Genomic DNA, 16,480 nt, shown 5'->3' with positions numbered 1-16,480 from the left:
CCCAGAAATTCCACTTCTCTCACAAGGAGACGTGCACAGGCGGCCCCAGAGTGGTGCTCGTAATGACAAGTTGGGGCGACTCAGGGTCCCACGGGTCCCAGGGGGAGGCGCGGGCACCCGGCGGCCCGTGCAGGGGGGGTGGACGGGTGTGTGGGTGCCTGGGATAGTGAGAGCAATCGGGACTAAAACAGGACACCCACAGAAAATGCCGGAAAAGGTTCACACCAAGCTGTTGTGAGGGGCGACGTCCATTGTTAAATTTTCCCACAAGAGCATGTATTTTTGTGTATGTTTTTATAATACTTTAAAAAGTAAAGCCAACGGACATGAAGCAGTATGGAATCATGAATTGTGAATTCCAACTGTGACATGAACTGGAATCATGAATTCCAGTTGTGACACATGAGCATTTTTTGCGGGACAGCTTAAACACAGAGATTATTTTCCTCACAGCTGCCTGTCGTAATTAAAACATGGCTCGATCCTGTCTCCAACTGTGTCTTTAAAACATATTCCATCGGGAAAGTTTGCAGAGTTGTCAACTGTTCCTACAACTCTAGGATGGTGCACGTCTTGTTGTCACCTTGAGCCACAGAACAGACTGTCGTGGGAGTCGGCATGTCCCGGGAAGCCCTGACCGGGCTTGCCCTCCTGCCGGATGCGGCACAGGGGCCTCAGTGCTGCACCCCGAGCTGTCCCCGTCACCGTCCCTGGAACCTGCAAATGCTCATCACGTGGACAAGGAGAGTTAAATCAAGGCTGCTGGTCAGTGAGTGTAAACAGAAATTAGCTGGAGCATCTCCCGGGCTCAGTGCAATCATAGCGGCCCTGAGGGGCAGGCAGGAGGGGGAGAGTCAGGGAGCCACATGACCCTGGAAGGTCAGAGGGCAGCCACGTGACCACGGAAGGTCAGAGAGCAGCCATGTGATGCCAGGTCAGAGGGCAGTCACGTGACCACAGAAGGTCAGAGGACAGTCATGTGACCCCAGAAGGTTAGAGGGCAGCCATGTGACCCCCAGAAGATCAGAGGGCAGTCACGTGACTCCCAAAGGTCAGAGGACAGCCATGTGACCCCAGAAGGTCAGAGGACTCTGTGCTGCTGGCTCTGGTGATGGAGGGTGGGGCCTGGAGCCAGGGAACACCGTGGCCTCCAGAGACGGGAAAAGGCAAGAAAGACTGGCCCTGGAGTCTGCAGAGGGACCTCCCCTGCCCACACCCTGATTTCAGCGCAGGGGACCACGTCCAACTTCCAGCTTTTGGAGCTGTGAGATGATTTGCCTTGTTCTAGGCCTCTGAGTTTGTGGTTGTTTGTTTCAGCAGCACAGGAAACCCACGTGGTCCGATTACCTCCTTGGCACCAGCTTGGTGACCTCAGGGCCTGGCGAGGGAAGGGACCTGGTCCCTCCTGCGCCCTCAGTGCCCCCACAGAGGTGTGTCCGCCCAGAGCCCTCCGCCCTCCCCCCGGTCCTGGCTCCTGGGGCCAAGCTTGGCTCAGAGCAGCCGCCACCCTGCCTTAGTGAACTCGGTGCCACGCCAGAGATCCCTGGGCGGCGAATGCTTAGGACCCCCGGGAGCAGGCGGAGGCCCTCACCGTGTCCCCGACCTGGGGCCCCGCCAAGCTGCCTCTGCGGGGTCCTGGCAGCTTTTGCAGCCCTGGGCTGGCGGGAGGCCCGAGGCTTCAACTTGGTTCTCGATGCAGTTTACAAATCTCCTCTCTGCAGGGGCAGCCGCTGGGGATCTGCCCTGTCTCAGGGTGACTGTTGCAGGGGCCGGCACCTGGCACAGTCTTGCGAGTATTTTGCTCTTGCTTTTTTGAGAATATTGCTGACGGTGCATTTGTCTCCATCGTGACTGGTCACGAGATTAACCCCTGGTGTTCACAGATGCTCAGAGCCCCACTGTGCACCATCGGATTTGGTTCCTGGGGCCGGGGCTGCCGCCATCCACATCTGTGGAGAAAGGGGGGTTCCGGGAGGGGTGGCCTGCCGAGGACCTGGTGCTGGCCGAGCCTGGCATCGCCTTCTGGGGACGGGCCCTTTGGCTTTATTGCCACAAAGTTGTTAAGTCAGTGGGAAATTGTAGATTTAAACCACTCTTTATCTATCATAAGGGAATTATAATAAATATGGAAAAAAGCCAGGCGTGGTGGTGCACACCTGTGGTCTCAGCTACTTGGGAGGCTGAGGAGGGAGGATCACCTGAGCTCAGGAGTTGGAGGCTGCAGTGAACAAAAGAAATGTGGATAAGGCTTTTGGTCAACACACGCGTGTAAGACCATGAATTACAAAGAGAATCAGAGTGTCCAACTCTGACTGTCCAATGTGGGGCAAGTGGAGAAACCCCAGGCTCCTCCGAACCACAGGTCGGGGGTAACTGCAGTGAGGTTGCAAGATGGGGAGTAACTGCAGTGAGCTTGCAGGATGTGGGAAATGCCTGGTGTGCGATAAGTAAGAAAAAGAGTTCAGAAATATGAACCCTAAAAGTGGACATGGGAAAAATAAACCCAAGGAATGGAAGAGGAGTGGCATATCAAATCTTTACGCATGAGTATGCTTTGAAAAACTTCTTTTTTCCTTTCTTTTGTAGAGACAGGGTCTCTGTCATCCAGGCTGAAGTGCAGTGACGTGACCACAGCTCACTGCAGCCTTGAACATCCAGGCTCAAGCAGTCTCCCTGCCCCAACCTCCTGAATAGCTGGGACCACAGCTGCACACTGCCATGCCTGGCTAATTTTTCTTATTTTTTTGCAAAGACAGGTTCTTGCCGTGTTGCCTAGACTGGTCTTGAACTTTGGCCTCAAGCGATCCTCCCACCTTGGCCTTCCAGAGTGCTGGGATTACAGGCCACTGCACCTGCCCTGTTCTACTTCTGTATCTTTGAAATCCCTATAATGTTATTATATTGGGGAAAACAGAGTTTATTTAGCAAAACAGAAAGCGACCCTGTGTGTTTCCCCAGACATGTGGCAGCCCCTGCCATGAGTACTAATTGAGTCCTTGTTCTGCTCTGTTGGGCCTTGGGGGAGTCCTTGCACCAACTTTTAATGAGCTCCCAATTAGAGGCAACAGGTACCTGTGCTATGGTGGCTCCGAGGTGGCCCTGGAGTCCCCAGGGCTGTGTGACACTCAGGGGCCTGAGTGTGGCTGGCCAGGGTCCATGTACCTGGGCACCGCAGCCAGGCAGCCTTCCCCCAGGGCCTTGTCAGAACTGCTTTGCTGACACTGCCCCGAAGTGCTGGTGGGGAAATGGGCTAGGGCAGGGGGCACACCCCACCACCTCTCGGGGCCACCACCCAGCAGCTGGGGCCCTGTCACCAAGGCCCAGACCCCACGTGAGTGACTAGCTGCACACAGCCCCACCCATGGGTGCGAGCCCAGCACTGGCTCCAGTCACCCCCCAGTGAGCCCACAGGTGAGGCCCTCATGTCCCCACAAGGCCAATGCTCGGGGAGCTCAGAGAGCCTGGCCTCCCAAAGCCACCAGCTGACGACAGTAGCACCTCCATGGGTCTCAGCTTCCACCTGTCCCCACTGGCTGGGGGTCCCCACCTCCAGCGAGTGGCCTGGGTTGAGGACCAGGCAGGAGCAGCTGTTTCTGGAAGGCTTTGGGGAGGTCAAGATTGTGGGCAGCCTGCAGTTTGCCTCTCACTCTGCCTGGGCAGTGCAGGGGAAACTGAGGCACAGAACATCTGCCGACAGCACCCAGGATGCAGTGTGCAGCCGGACCATGCCCTGGGGGGCCTGGGCCCTCTGCTCCCCCACAGGCATGTGGGCACCGGTGTAGGGCGTGGCCTCAGGGGTTGGGCTGGGGTGGTGAGAAGTCAGGCACAGCCCAAGGGCAAGAGGCCCCACCCGGGCTGGCGGGGGCCACCCCGGAACCACCCTCAGGGCCCTTCCCGGCCCCCAGGGCCAGGCTCTTGCCAAGTGAGTAATTGGCAGGAAGGTCCTTGCAGGCCTGAGCCCAGGGGAGGTCAGGGTGGAGGGCAGAAGTAACCCCAGCCTGAGGAGGGCCTCCTGCCGGGCACAGTGCTCAGCCGTGCTCTCCTCCTGGGTGGGCATGGAGGCGGGGGGCACCGCAGCTGCCCAGGGTGGGTCCCCCGCTGCCACCTCGATCAGATGCTTTTGCTGCCTGTGCTGGGAGCCGGAGCACCAGTGGCCCAGGTCTGGGGTCCCGGCCAGCGCATCAGCAGATGGCCTTTGCGCCCCGATGAAGACGTTGCCGTCTGCCAAGGCCACTGCCCTGGAAGACAGCGGGGTGGCGGGGTGGCAGGTGCTGACAGGGCCAGGGCAGCCTCCATCCCACACCCCGGGGTCTGCGCCAGGTGAAGCCAGCGCTGGCCTCTCTGAGTGACCAGGGCCAGTGTCACTGGGGCACAGCCATCCTGTGGGCCGCAGCCCAGGCGGTCCACTGAGGGACTGTGCTCAGGCCCAGTGCTGGGGCGGTCAGGGTGCTTCCTGGGCCACTGCCGTGGATGAGCCAAAGCGGCGAGAGGGTTTTGGGTGTCCCCAGAGTGTCCCAAGCAGCCTGCGACCCCACACCTGTTCTTGGCTGATCTCCTGAGGAGGTGGGCAGCAGGAGGCTAGCAGCTCAGCCAGTGGGAGACCCTTGTCCCTAAGTCAGGAGGCAGCCAGCAGGCAGGCAGCCAGCAGGCAGCCAGGCAGCTTGCTGCACCCTAGCCTGGGGCGGGTCCCTGCTGGAGGGTCCTCGGGTCCTCCTGAGCTGACCTTCCTGGCCTTGAGGCTGCTAAGGGGGCCAAGTCCTGGAGCCTGGGTGAGTGGCCCCCACATCCCACACCCCGCCAAGGAGGGCCCGAGGCCGGCCCTGAGTCACTTTATGGCTGGTGGGTTCTCTCCTTGCAGGTCAATTCCCCCCAGAGGAGTTGGACCCCTGGGGGTCTCATGGTGGGCTCAACTCTGCCTGACCCCCCACTTAAGCCCCCGGTGCACATGGGGTTCTTTAAGCCTGAGCAAAGCTCCCCTACTTCAATCCCATCTTCTGGGCCTCAGGGGATGCCTGCAAGATGCTGATCGGGAGGGTTCCGTGGGACCGGGGTGTTCCTGCCCTGCAGGCAGGCGGGGCCTGGCCCTCACCCTCACCCCACACAGTGTGCAGCAGGATGGGGCGGGAGAGTGGGGGGAGTGGGCCCACTAAGCCAGGGGCACAGGAGGAAATTCTAACCCCTAAGGGTGCAACAGGGGAAATGTGGGATTGGAGGGCCAAGGCCCAGATGGAGTGGGCGTTGCTGGGGTTTCTTTTCTCTCTGTTCGGCCTTTGCAGCGGTTGCTGGCAATGGCTGCAACGTCTTTCTAAATGCAAGACTTGCCTGAGTCGGGGCTGAGGAAAAATGGCGCTGCCTCCCCCCCCAATTTAGGACCCCACATTGCAGAGCAGAGCAGCTTCCACTGGGATGGAGGAAGACCCCATGGGAGCAGGGGTGAGGGCTGGTTAGAGCCTGTGGCTCCTGAGCCCCAGGCCCACGTCAGTCCCTGTGGGGGTCTGTCCCAGCCGGGTGTTCAGGAGGCAGCCAGGCCTGTCCTTGGCACAGGGCCCCCGACACTCAGGGCTCTGGAGACGGCGTCATGGGGTGTGCTGCCGAAAAGAGTGTCCCTTCCAGGGTGCTGCCCACTTGGCCACGCCCTTGGGAGCTGGAGGGGCGCGGTCAGGGCCCCTGCTGGCTTGGGGCACTCCTCTGGGGTTTTGCTTTTGCCTGAAGGTGTAGACCGTGCAGACCGCCTGCTCACGGGGGCAGGGGCGGGACAGCAGCGGGTGTCTTGTGCAGCAGGTGTGAGTTGGAGCATCGATTAAGGACACCTGCGCTGACCCCGCCGAGGATCTTGGGAGGGGACGCAGCCAGGAGACTTCTGGGTGGGAGACGCCGCTGGTTCTCCACCAGAGCAGGGTGAGTGCTCCAGACCAGGGAGTAGAGGGCTGGTCTGGGGGTGTGTGCGTGTGCGATCAGTGTGCGTGTGCATGCGTGCACGTGTGCACGTGGTGCGTGCGTGTGCGCGGCTGCTGAGAGGGAGAGAGCGCGGAATGCTTCAGGTTGCTATGGCGACTGAGCTTTTACTCGTGGCCTCCTGCCTCACTGGGGCTCCGGGCTCCCCAAGCCAGGGCGTCGCCGCCCCCTCGACCCCGCCACCCCTTCGGTCGCCCGTCGGGTGCCGGTGGCCCCGGAGCAGCGGGCGGGCGCGGCCCAGAGCTCCAGGTCCCGCGCAGGCTCGGCAGGCGCCGCAGACCCCTGGAGGCCGCCCCACCTCCCTGCACGCCGGGAGGGCTTCCAGCTTCTGGCCGGGAGGGGGCGCTGGTGGTACAAGTGTTTAAAAATTTCGACCTACAACTAATATATATAGAAAAAATTAGCCAGGCATGGTGGCGCATGCCTGTAGTCCCAGCAACTCGGGAGGCTGAGGCAGGAGGATCGCTTGAGCCCAGGAGTTTGAGGTTGCTGTGAGCTGGGCTGACGCTGCGGCACTCACTCTAGGGTAACATAGTGAGACTCTGTCTCAAAAAAAAAAAAAAATTCACATTTTAGGGATACCTGTCTCCCTCCGTTCTCAGCTAACAAATAAACCAGGCCAAGAGGAACCGTGCCCTCGCCACGTGGGCTGCCCCTGGAGGTGGTTGCGTCGGGAGAGCTCTGCGGGGGCACGGTTCCTCGAGGACTCAATCCGGCCTGTTGATTGAAAATGCTAACATCAGGGCATACGTGACTGCATTTGAGAAAACTCCAGCTTCCTGCCCTGCCCCAGGCTGCTTGAGTCCACAATGGGAGACTGACGACCCTCTGGTGACAAGCCACCACCGCTAGCCACGTCCCCCGTGATCTGATCCGCTTTGTGCCGACCGGTGGCAGCTGGCACTGCATGCTGGGCCTGCCCGGGTCCTGGGATTATAGGACAAGGTGAGTGGGCCCCACAGACAGCGGGGAGGGCCGGGCTCCTCAGGCGCCCAGCCCCGCGGGAGGGCTCCCGCGCTGAGTCCCTGTTCAGCTCCTGTTCAGCTCCGGAGGTCTGTATCGCCCCAGCGCTCCATGGCCTGGAGCCGCAGCCAGAACCTCTCGGCGCAGGGGCCCTTCCTCCTGCTGGGCTTCCCGGGGCCGCGCGGCCAGAGCGCCGCGCTCTTCCTGCTCTTCCTGGTCATGTACCTGCTCACGGTGGCTGGGAACCTGTCCATCATCGCCCTGGTGGCGGCGCACCGGCGCCTCCAGACGCCCATGTACTTCTTCCTCTGCAACCTGTCCTTCCTGGAGATCTGGTTCACCACGGCCTGCGTGCCCAAGACGCTGGCCACCCTGGCCTCCCGGGGCGGGGCCATCTCCTTCGCGGGCTGCGTGGCGCAGATGTACTTCGTCTTCTCCCTGGGCTGCACCGAGTACTTCCTGCTGGCCGCCATGGCCTACGACCGCTACCTGGCCGTTTGCCTGCCGCTGCGCTACGGCGGCGTCATGACGCCCGGCCTGGCGGCGCGCCTGGCGCTGGGCTCCTGGGTGAGCGGGTTCGCGGCCATCGCCGGGCCCGCCGCGCTCGTGGCGCGCCTGTCCTTCTGCGGCTCGCGCGCCATCAACCACTTCTTCTGCGACATCGCGCCCTGGATCGCGCTGTCCTGCTCCGACACGCGCCCGGTGGAGCTGACCTCCTTCGGCATCGCCGTCTGCGTCATCCTGGGCTCCTGCTTCGTCACGCTGGTCTCCTACGCCCGCATCATCGCCGCCATCCTGGGGATGCCCACGGCCCCGGGCCGGCACCGGGCCTTCTCCACCTGCTCGTCCCACCTCACCGTCGTGCTCATCTGGTACGGCTCCACCATCTTCCTGCACGTGAGGACCTCCGCGGAGAGCTCCCTGGACCTGACCAAGGCCGTCACGGTGCTCAACACCATCGTCACCCCGGTGCTGAACCCCTTCATATACACCCTGAGGAACAAGGACGTGAAGGCGGCTCTTCGCAGGACGGTGCAGGGGAAACGGGCGTGAGCGGGACGGGCACCCACGCCCCTGGGAGGGCGCTCTGCAGGGCTGACAAAGCGCCCGTCACTGCTGGGACCTGGTCCTTGGGTGGTGGGGGGCGGGCGGGATGCCCACCATCCTGGCCTGGAGGAGTTTCTATTCCTCTCACAGACCTTGCCGAGGAAGCCTGGGCCCTGGACTTCCAGACACAGATTCTGGAAGAGAAACGGGAACACCCAAGGGGTGCCGCCTCGTGGCACCTGCAGCACCACATGTGGTTCCAAGGGCTAGGTGCTGGGCTGGCCTGTGACCCCAAGGAGGGCCGGATCTCAGGGTGACAGCCCCTTGTGCGTCTCATCCCTGTCTTCTCACCATTACCGACATCTGGGTCTCCCGAGGGGTCCCGAGTTGGAAAGAGCATCCCTGGACCCTCCCTGGGTGGGCAGCTGGCAGGGGCGAACCACAGTGGTGCAACAGAGAGGGGCGAGTGTGTAGGCCCCTCTGAGGAAGCTGGGCTCTTTGGGATCAGCGGATGGGTTTGCCTCATGGTGGGGCCCTCAGGACACACGCACCAGGTCCGATACCTTCTTCGGACCCCCCAGGACTGTGGAAGTGGACAGATTTTTAAATGAGGATTAGGAATCAATATTATCTTGTTTCTGCTAAAGATAAGATGATTTGCTTGCTTTGTGATACTGCAATATCAACATTGAAGAAATTCAATGCTCATCAGCATTATAACACTCATAAGGACCACAAATATTTTAACTTAGGGGAAGAGGTGCTAAAGGTTGTATTGCAGAAATTAAAAGATAAAAGCAAAAGCAAAGACAATTCTTTCAAATAGCAATAAGACCTGGAAATAATGCCACTGAAGCAACTTATAAAGTAGCTCCTATACTCCGGGGTGGAGGGGGCTGGAAGGGAAGCCATTCAGTGATGTAGCAATTGTGAAAGGATGCATTGTTGAAGTTTTAGGATGCTTAGACCCCAATAACGTTTCCAAGTACAAACAACTGCCTCTTTCAAGGAGAACCATAACTGATCAGCAGCATGAATTAGACTTCAAATTAACAGAACAACTTTATGCACTGCTTCAAAAGGAAAAGATATTATTCAACCACTTTGGATGTATCAACTGATACTACTGACTTCATTTGGTGTTAGGTGTTCGGACTTCATTTGGGTCACAACAGAAGATTTTCTTTGCTGTGAAGAGTTACTCGCTGTGGGCACTCTTGCAAACAGAACACGGGGAATAAATAAATTCAACAAATATCAAGAAAAATGTGGTGAAGTTTGACTGAATTTGGTAAATTTAGTGAGTGTATGTATAGATGGTGCACCTTCCATGACAAGACAACCTGAAGGGTTTATTGCACAGATAAAAAAGGTATTAACAGATCCAGATGCTCTCGTTTCTTTTCATTATATCTTGCATCAGCAAAATATCTGTGCTAACACTACTATTTTAAGTGACACTTTGCAATAAATTATAAGCATTGTTAACTATATTTGTGCAAATGCAACACAGCATCATCAGGTTTTATTTTATTTTATTTTATTTTATTTTTTGAGGCAGAGTCTCACTCTGTTGCCTGGGCTAGAGTGCCGTGGCGTCAGCCTAGCTCACAGCAACCTCCAACTCCTGGGCTCAAGCAATCCTCCTGCCTCAGCCTCCTGAGTACCTGGGACTACAGGCATGCACCACCATGCCCGGCTAATGTTTTCTATATATTTTTAGTTGGCCAATTAATTTTTTTCTATTTTTAGTAGAGACGGGGTCTCGGTCTTTCTCAGGCTGGTTTGGAACTCCTGACCTTGAGCAACCCTCCTGCCTCGGCCTCCCAGAGTGTTAGGATGACAGGTGTGAGCCACCGGCCAGCATCGTCAGTTTTGTAACATGCTAAAGTTGAACGATGAGGTACTTAGTGTGGATTTGCCATATGCATCCCAGTGCATTCTAAAGTGCACTGGCTATGGCAGGGACAGGTGCTAGCCAAAATTTTATCTCTATGAGAACAGATAGTTAAAGTTTATGAATAACAGAATCAGCTATGTGAATTATTGACAGAAGATTTCTACAGAGGCAGCTTCAGGGCAGCTGCCTCTCCCCCTCAGGGTCACTCCCTGCTCCTGACCTGCCCACCACCCTGCTGGGCTACCCAGAGGTGGGGCTGCCACTCCAGGACTCCACGGGGTTTTGAGGCCCCCTCCAGAGCAAGTTGGTGACCCAGGTCCCAAGCTGCACTCTGGCTGGTGGACATGGCTGCACTTGGACTTGCTTTCTGTTCCAGTTCATCTGGTCAAGATGACGTCTCTGGGCCCGTGATTAAAATGCCCCCTCCCCTAAGCTGTTCTGTGTGATTCCTGACTATATCCCAAGCCACCTGTGGGCTGGAGTCAGCACTCGGGGTGTCCTCCTGGCAAAAGGGTGTGGCAGTGTTTCTCTGTCAGTGTCCATGCTGCGCTGGACTGTGAGTTCATACAGCAGAGGTTGGTGGCTGTCATCTGTGTCCTATCTCAATGCTGTTAATTACCTACCCAGTGACTCCATCTCCCTTCCACCCACCCATCCATGCATCTGGCCACCTCTGTCCATCTGTCCATCAACCTACCCATCCATCCAGCTGGCCACCTCTCTGTCCATCTGTCCATCCACCCACCTACCCACCCACCCACCCATACATGCATCTGTCCACCTCTCTGTCCATCTGTCCATCCACCCACCCATCCATCCAGCTGTCCACCTCTGTCTATCTGTCCATCCACCCATCCATCCAGCTGTCCACCTCTATCTGTCCATCCCCCATCCATCCATCCAGCTGTCTACCTCTGTTTATCTGTCCATCCACCCATCCATCCATCCAGCTGGCCACCTCTCTGTCCATCTGTCCATCCACCCACCCACCCACCCACCCATACATGCATCTGTCCACCTCTCTGTCTATCTGTCCATCCACCCACCCATCCATCCAGCTGGCCACCTCTCTGTCCATCTGTCTATCCACCCACCCACCCACCCATACATGCATCTGTCCACCTCTCTGTCTATCTGTCCATCCACCCATCCATCCATCCAGCTGTCCACCTCTGTCTATCTGTCCATCCACCCACCCACCCATACATCATCTGTCCACCTCTCTGTCTATCTGTCCATCCACCCACCCATCCATCCATCCAGCTGGCCACCTCTCTGTCCATCTGTCTATCTACCCACCCACCCATACATGCATCTGTCCACCTCTCTGTCCATCTGTCCATCCACCCACCCACCCATACCATGCATCTGTCCACCTCTCTATCTGTCCATCCACCCACCCATCCATCCAGCTGTCCACCTCTGTCTATCTGTCCATCCACCCACACATCCATGCAGCTGTCCACCTCTCTGTCCATCCACCCACCCATCCATCCAGCTGTCCACCTCTGTCTATCTGTCCATCCACCCACCCATCCATCCAGCTGTCCACCTCTGTCTATCTGTCCATCCACCCACCCATCCATCCAGCTGTCCACCTCTGTCTATCTGTCCATCCACCCACCCATCCATCCAGCTGTCCACCTCTGTCTATCTGTCCATCCACCCACACATCCATGCAGCTGTCCACCTCTCTGTCCATCCACCCACCCATCCATCCAGCTGTCCACCTCTGTCTATCTGTCCATCCACCCACCCATCCATCCAGCTGTCCACCTCTGTCTATCTGTCCATCCACCCACCCATCCATCCAGCTGTCCACCTCTCTGTCTATCTGTCCATCCATCCACCCACCCATCCATCCAGCTGGCCACCTCTCTGTCCATCTGTCCACCCACCCATCCATCTACCATCCATCCCCTCTCTTTTGATTTTCACAACTCCTTCCACTCCTCCCCCAGTATTGCTTCCAGGGTGTCTGAGTAACAGCTGAGAAGCCTGTGTGTTGGGTTGAGGGGACCCAGGGCCTGTAGTACTTTGTGGGTCACGAGGAGGGCGTTGGTATGTTTCAAACAGGATGGGAGCCTGTGGGAGGTGATGGTGGAGGGGTCGGACTTGTCTCGTGTTTCGAAGGACCCCCCTGGCTGCTGTGCTGAGGGTGGGGGGGCGGGGGGGCATCAGCCTGGTTGGAAGCTCCCTGCAACAGTCCCACTGAGCCGGTGAGCGCTGGGCAGGAGGGGAGTGGAGGAGCAGGTGGCAGATGCCGGGCGTGTCCTGAGAGCAGGTCTGCCTGGGCTGGCTGGGGGGTGTGCGGGAAATCGAGCAGGTTTTGGCCTGAGCAACTGGGGTGGGCTCCATTCGGAGATGGGCAGGTGTGGACAGACCAGTTGGGTGAGGCCAGGGCCGGCTGTGGACACGGTCTGAGAGGCCTGAGGGGTCTGACTGGGCACAGCGGGTCGCAGGCGGGTCCCCGGCCCTCAGTGCCACGGGACGCAGGGGTGGAGCTGTGGCACCTTCCCACGCCTGTCCACTGTCCCGGTCTGGCCGGGTGGTGGGGACGGGAGCAGAGAGAACACAGGGACGTAGGCCCAGGAGCCGGCGGACAACGTGCGGCATGACGCCGGCCGAGGTACTGCGGGAGCAGGAGGGGATGAGTGTGGTGACCAGCCCGGTGCCAATGCCGGGACCCACGCACTCCGCCCAGCCCCGGAGCTCCGCCCAGCCCCGGAGCTCCGCCCAGCCCCGGAGCTCCGCCCAGCCCCGGAGCCCCGCCCAGCCCCGGAGCCCCGCCCAGCCCCGGAGCTCCGCCCAGCCCCGGAGCCCCGCCCAGCCCCGGATCGTGGCGGCTGAGGGCTGCAAGTTTGAGGCTTTTGGAACGTTGCAGCGACCCTCCCCGGGCCAGGGAAACGGCGCTGTGGGGGTGCAGACCTCACCCCCAAATGGACCCGCGGAGGCTGCTCCAAGCCCCGCTACTCGGACGTCTCTCGACGTCCTTCCCTGGTCCTGCCACGTCCCTCTCGGAGCCCACTCGCCCGTCAGCCCCCGGTGCGGCCAGACGGCTGCGGGCCTCCTCCCAGGTGTCTGCGAGCTAGCTTGGACATTCACTAGTTCTGGGACTGGAAGAGTCACGGTGTGATCTAATTTCACTTATATCTTAAGAGTTACGCCCGTTCTTGCTTCCCACAATCTTTTCAGGAAGATTTGCTCTGCAGAACTTTCAGTCAGTCAACAAACATCCCTGGCGGCCAGCAGGTGCAGGGCCTGAGTCTCTGAACAAGCTGACCCTCCTTCCAGCTCGGCGGGGTGGCCCTGGCCTCCGGTCTGGCCCCGCAGAAAGGTTTCCTCGGTTTCTCAGTGTGCCGTCTGGGATGTTTTGTCGCTGCCCATCCGGGCTCATTGCCCGCCACTCAGGAGGACATCAGGGTCACATGAGGAGACAGAAGGAAGTTCTCAGATCCGTCTCCCCGGGAATTTTTGGGGCCAGGATTCTTCCCCCCCCCCCCCCCCAGACAGAGTCTCTCTCTGTTGCCCCGGCTACAGTGCTGTGGCGTCAGCCTAGCTCACAGCAACCTCAGACTCATGAGCTCAAGCGATCCTCCTGCCTCAGCCTCCCGAGTAGCTGGGACTACAGGCATGCACTACAATGCTCGGCTAATTTTTTGTATATATTTTAATACAGACAGGGTCTTGCTCTTGCTCAGGCTGGTTTTGAACTCCTGACGTTGAACAATCCTCCTGCTTCAGGCTCCCAGAGTGCTAGGATTACAGGCATGAGCCACCGAGCTGGCCTGGGGCGGGATTCTTTTTTTTTTTTTTTTTTTTGAGACAGAGTCTCACTTTGTTGCCCAGGCTAGAGTAAGTGCTGTGGCGTCAGCCTAGCTCACAGCAACCTCAAACTCCTGGGCTCAAGCGATCCTCCTGCCTCAGCCTCCTGAGTAGCTGGGACTACAGGCATGCGCCACCATGCCCGGCTAACTTTTTCTCTCTATATATTTTTTTAGTTGATCAATTAATTTCTTTCTATTTTTAGTAGAGACGGGGTCTCGCTCAGGCTGGTTTTGAACTCCTGACCTCGAGCATTGCAGGCGTGAGCCACCGAGCCGGCCTGGGGCGGGATTCTTAAAGGCAGTTTGTTGGGCAGAGGGCTGAGCTGGTCTGCTGACTGGCTGGGGGTGAACTCAGAAACTGTGTTCTGCTGAGTCACTGCCCAGGTGGCCAGGCCTGTTGAGTCGGTTCCTTGGTACAGCCGCTGGTCTGGGCATGTCTGCCTGTCCACTGGAAACCTGGAAGATGCCCCAGACCAGCCTGAGGTTTCGCAGGGTGATGTTTTCTGTGGAGCAGTGAAGACAGCCGAGAGTCTTCACCACCACCCGCCTTGCAAGTCCCGAGCCGCCAGGGGACGGGGTGGGTGTATGTGCATTTTATGACAACCGTGGCTGCACCTGTGCAGAGTTCAGGCCCTGCCACATTCCCACCTTACGGCCTCTTATTAATTTTGTAATTATTAATTTTAAAAGGGGCCGTTTCGGTTTGGCGTCAGACTTCATGGAACCTCTGTTCCCAGTTGAGATGTATATATGTAAAATCACAAATTCATATGAAATCTTAATTTTGACATCTATGTTCATGTGTTTTGTATTCTTTTTTCTGGTTCTGGAACATGTGAGTGCTGGGGCCTGGGACTCCGAGATGTCCCAGATGACGCAGGGGGTCTGCTCTGAGTCCCCTCTGCGTGCCGCGGCTGTCGACTAAAGAAAAAAGTCAAGCTCTTAAGGAATCAAAGTCATTTTTGTTCATGAGTCTTACTGAGGTCTCTGGACGGAGGCCTACGGCAGACGCCACCCGCTGGCTTCTCGAGGTGGCTGCTGGCAGCGGCCCTGCCCGCTCTGCCATCCTCCCTGGGCCGGGCTCACGTGGCAGCCCCGGGGACTCCCCCCCTTTGCCTCCTCCTTGGCCTGCACCCCCAGGGCTGGCAGCGTGGCACGAGCAGAGGTTTCTATTCTCAACCCTGGGTCTGGGGGAAGCTTGTTCCCTGGGCTGCTGGGGAATCGCACGCAAACCTCCGGTGCCCAATCAAGCCTACTGTTGACGAAGAGATTCCAGCCAACTTTGATGAGAGACATGGTAAGAGCCCTGGGGCGTCATTATACGAAGGCAGGGCGGGGCCTGGCCAGCCATGGGTCTGTTTGAAGCCAGCGGTTCACGCTGGCTCGTTAGGCAGAGTCTTCAGGGACGTGGGCACTGTCCCCATCCATGACTCCAAATTCACTCCGGGGTTCAGCTCAGAGGAGTCAATTAATGTCAAACAGGCAATTTAGAGAGGCCCTTGGGGCAGGCTGCGCCTCCAGGGCAGCGGGAGTGGGAGAGGCCGAGGTTCCTGCCCAGCCCCACCCAGGGGAGCGGCCCCTGGGCTTGGCAGCTGCAATTTCCTGGTCTTGGTGGAATTTTCCTGCACGGAGCAGCTGCCTGCTCAGTCTGGCGGGGTCTGCGGCCGCACCAGAGCTCACCCTGGAGTCGTCACACGACTGAGACACCCAAACCCCAACTGCGAAGGACACCAGTGTTTCCCACACCGGTAACCCGGACATGTCCCAGTCAGGAGAAGGGACTGGCCCCAACCCCCGCTCTGCAGTCACTGATTTCCAGCCATCCCTGCGCCCCTCACAATCCGCACTTTACAGGGATTAGATGCTCGTTTTCCTGGTGTGTGAACCTTTAGTTCAGCACAACACACGCAGAACAGCGCCCCGTCCTGTGGGTGACGATGGGTTTTCACTTGACAGAGTGACGTGCAGGACAGCCAGTGACCGGCAGAGTAGAAACCACGTGGGCAGCGTCCCTCGGAGGAGGCGGAAGCTCGTAACCGCCCAACGGTGGGAACAATGCAGATGCCCGTCCACAGAACCCGTCCACAGTGGACACGGATGAACCGTGGTCTGTTCATGCCGCGGATGCAGTGAGAATCCGTGCGCTCCTCCCACACACGCCAAGAGGATCTGCAAACGCCGTGCCGACTGCAGGAGCCAGACCCCAGAGAGCACGTTCTGTGTGAAGATTCAAAAAACAAAATAAAAACAGGCAAAGCAAACCCGTGTCCCGGGGTCAGGGCCACGCCTGGGCCGTGGGCGGGAGGGAGCGCTGGGGTCTGGGCTCTGGCCGTGTCGGGTTACTGGTCCAGGTGCTGTTTCGTGGTGTGTTCAGTTGATGAACATTCAACTTGATTACAGTGCTCGCTTCGGCAGCACGTATGCTAACATTGCAATGATACAGAGAAGATTAGCATGGCCCCTGCAAAGGATGACACGCAAATTTGCGGAGTGTTCTGTATTTTTATATGACACAACTGGTGAAAACACAGCTGTAGGTTTCGGATGAGGCCAGGTGCTCCTTGTTCAGTATCTCGAGCCCAGAAAGATGAGCTGATCCCCGAAGGAAATGACAGTGAGATTGTTTCAAATTCAGCTGCTCTCATTCAGCAAGCCACAACAGTTAAAAACAAGGATATCAGAAAATTTGGGGATGGTATCTATGTCCCGGGAAAAGGAGCTGTGCAGCAGGCTGATAAGCTCTAAGAGTTGTCCAGCTGCGTGAAGATGACAGATGATTCCTAAGACC

The 16,480-nt window shown here is 58.1% G+C and overlaps 1 protein-coding gene and 1 non-coding gene across 2 annotated transcripts; both read left to right on the top strand.

Annotated features, from left to right (window-relative positions):
- The first annotated feature begins 7,029 nt into the window (after positions 1-7,029).
- Positions 7,030-7,971, top strand: LOC142875625 (olfactory receptor 287-like). The gene has a single exon (XM_076010366.1). The coding sequence runs from the start codon at positions 7,030-7,032 to the stop codon at positions 7,969-7,971; it is 942 nt and encodes a 313-aa protein (XP_075866481.1).
- Positions 7,972-16,091: 8,120 nt separating this feature from the next.
- LOC142875756 (U6 spliceosomal RNA) lies at positions 16,092-16,197 on the top strand. The gene has a single exon (XR_012923050.1). It is a non-coding gene; the product is annotated as a U6 spliceosomal RNA (small nuclear RNA).
- The last annotated feature ends 283 nt before the right edge of the window (positions 16,198-16,480 follow it).

Source organism: Microcebus murinus, chromosome 14 (genome assembly GCF_040939455.1).
Source record: "Microcebus murinus isolate Inina chromosome 14, M.murinus_Inina_mat1.0, whole genome shotgun sequence".
Classification (NCBI taxonomy): Eukaryota; Metazoa; Chordata; class Mammalia; order Primates; family Cheirogaleidae; genus Microcebus; species Microcebus murinus.
The sequence above is the reverse complement of the archived record's forward strand: the minus strand, read 5'-3'. Positions and strand labels throughout refer to the sequence as shown.

Excerpts from the sequence above, each read along its gene's own strand:
- LOC142875625 (XM_076010366.1), top strand. The coding sequence starts at position 7,030 with ATGGCCTGGAGCCGCAGCCAGAACCTCTCGGCGCAGGGGCCCTTCCTC.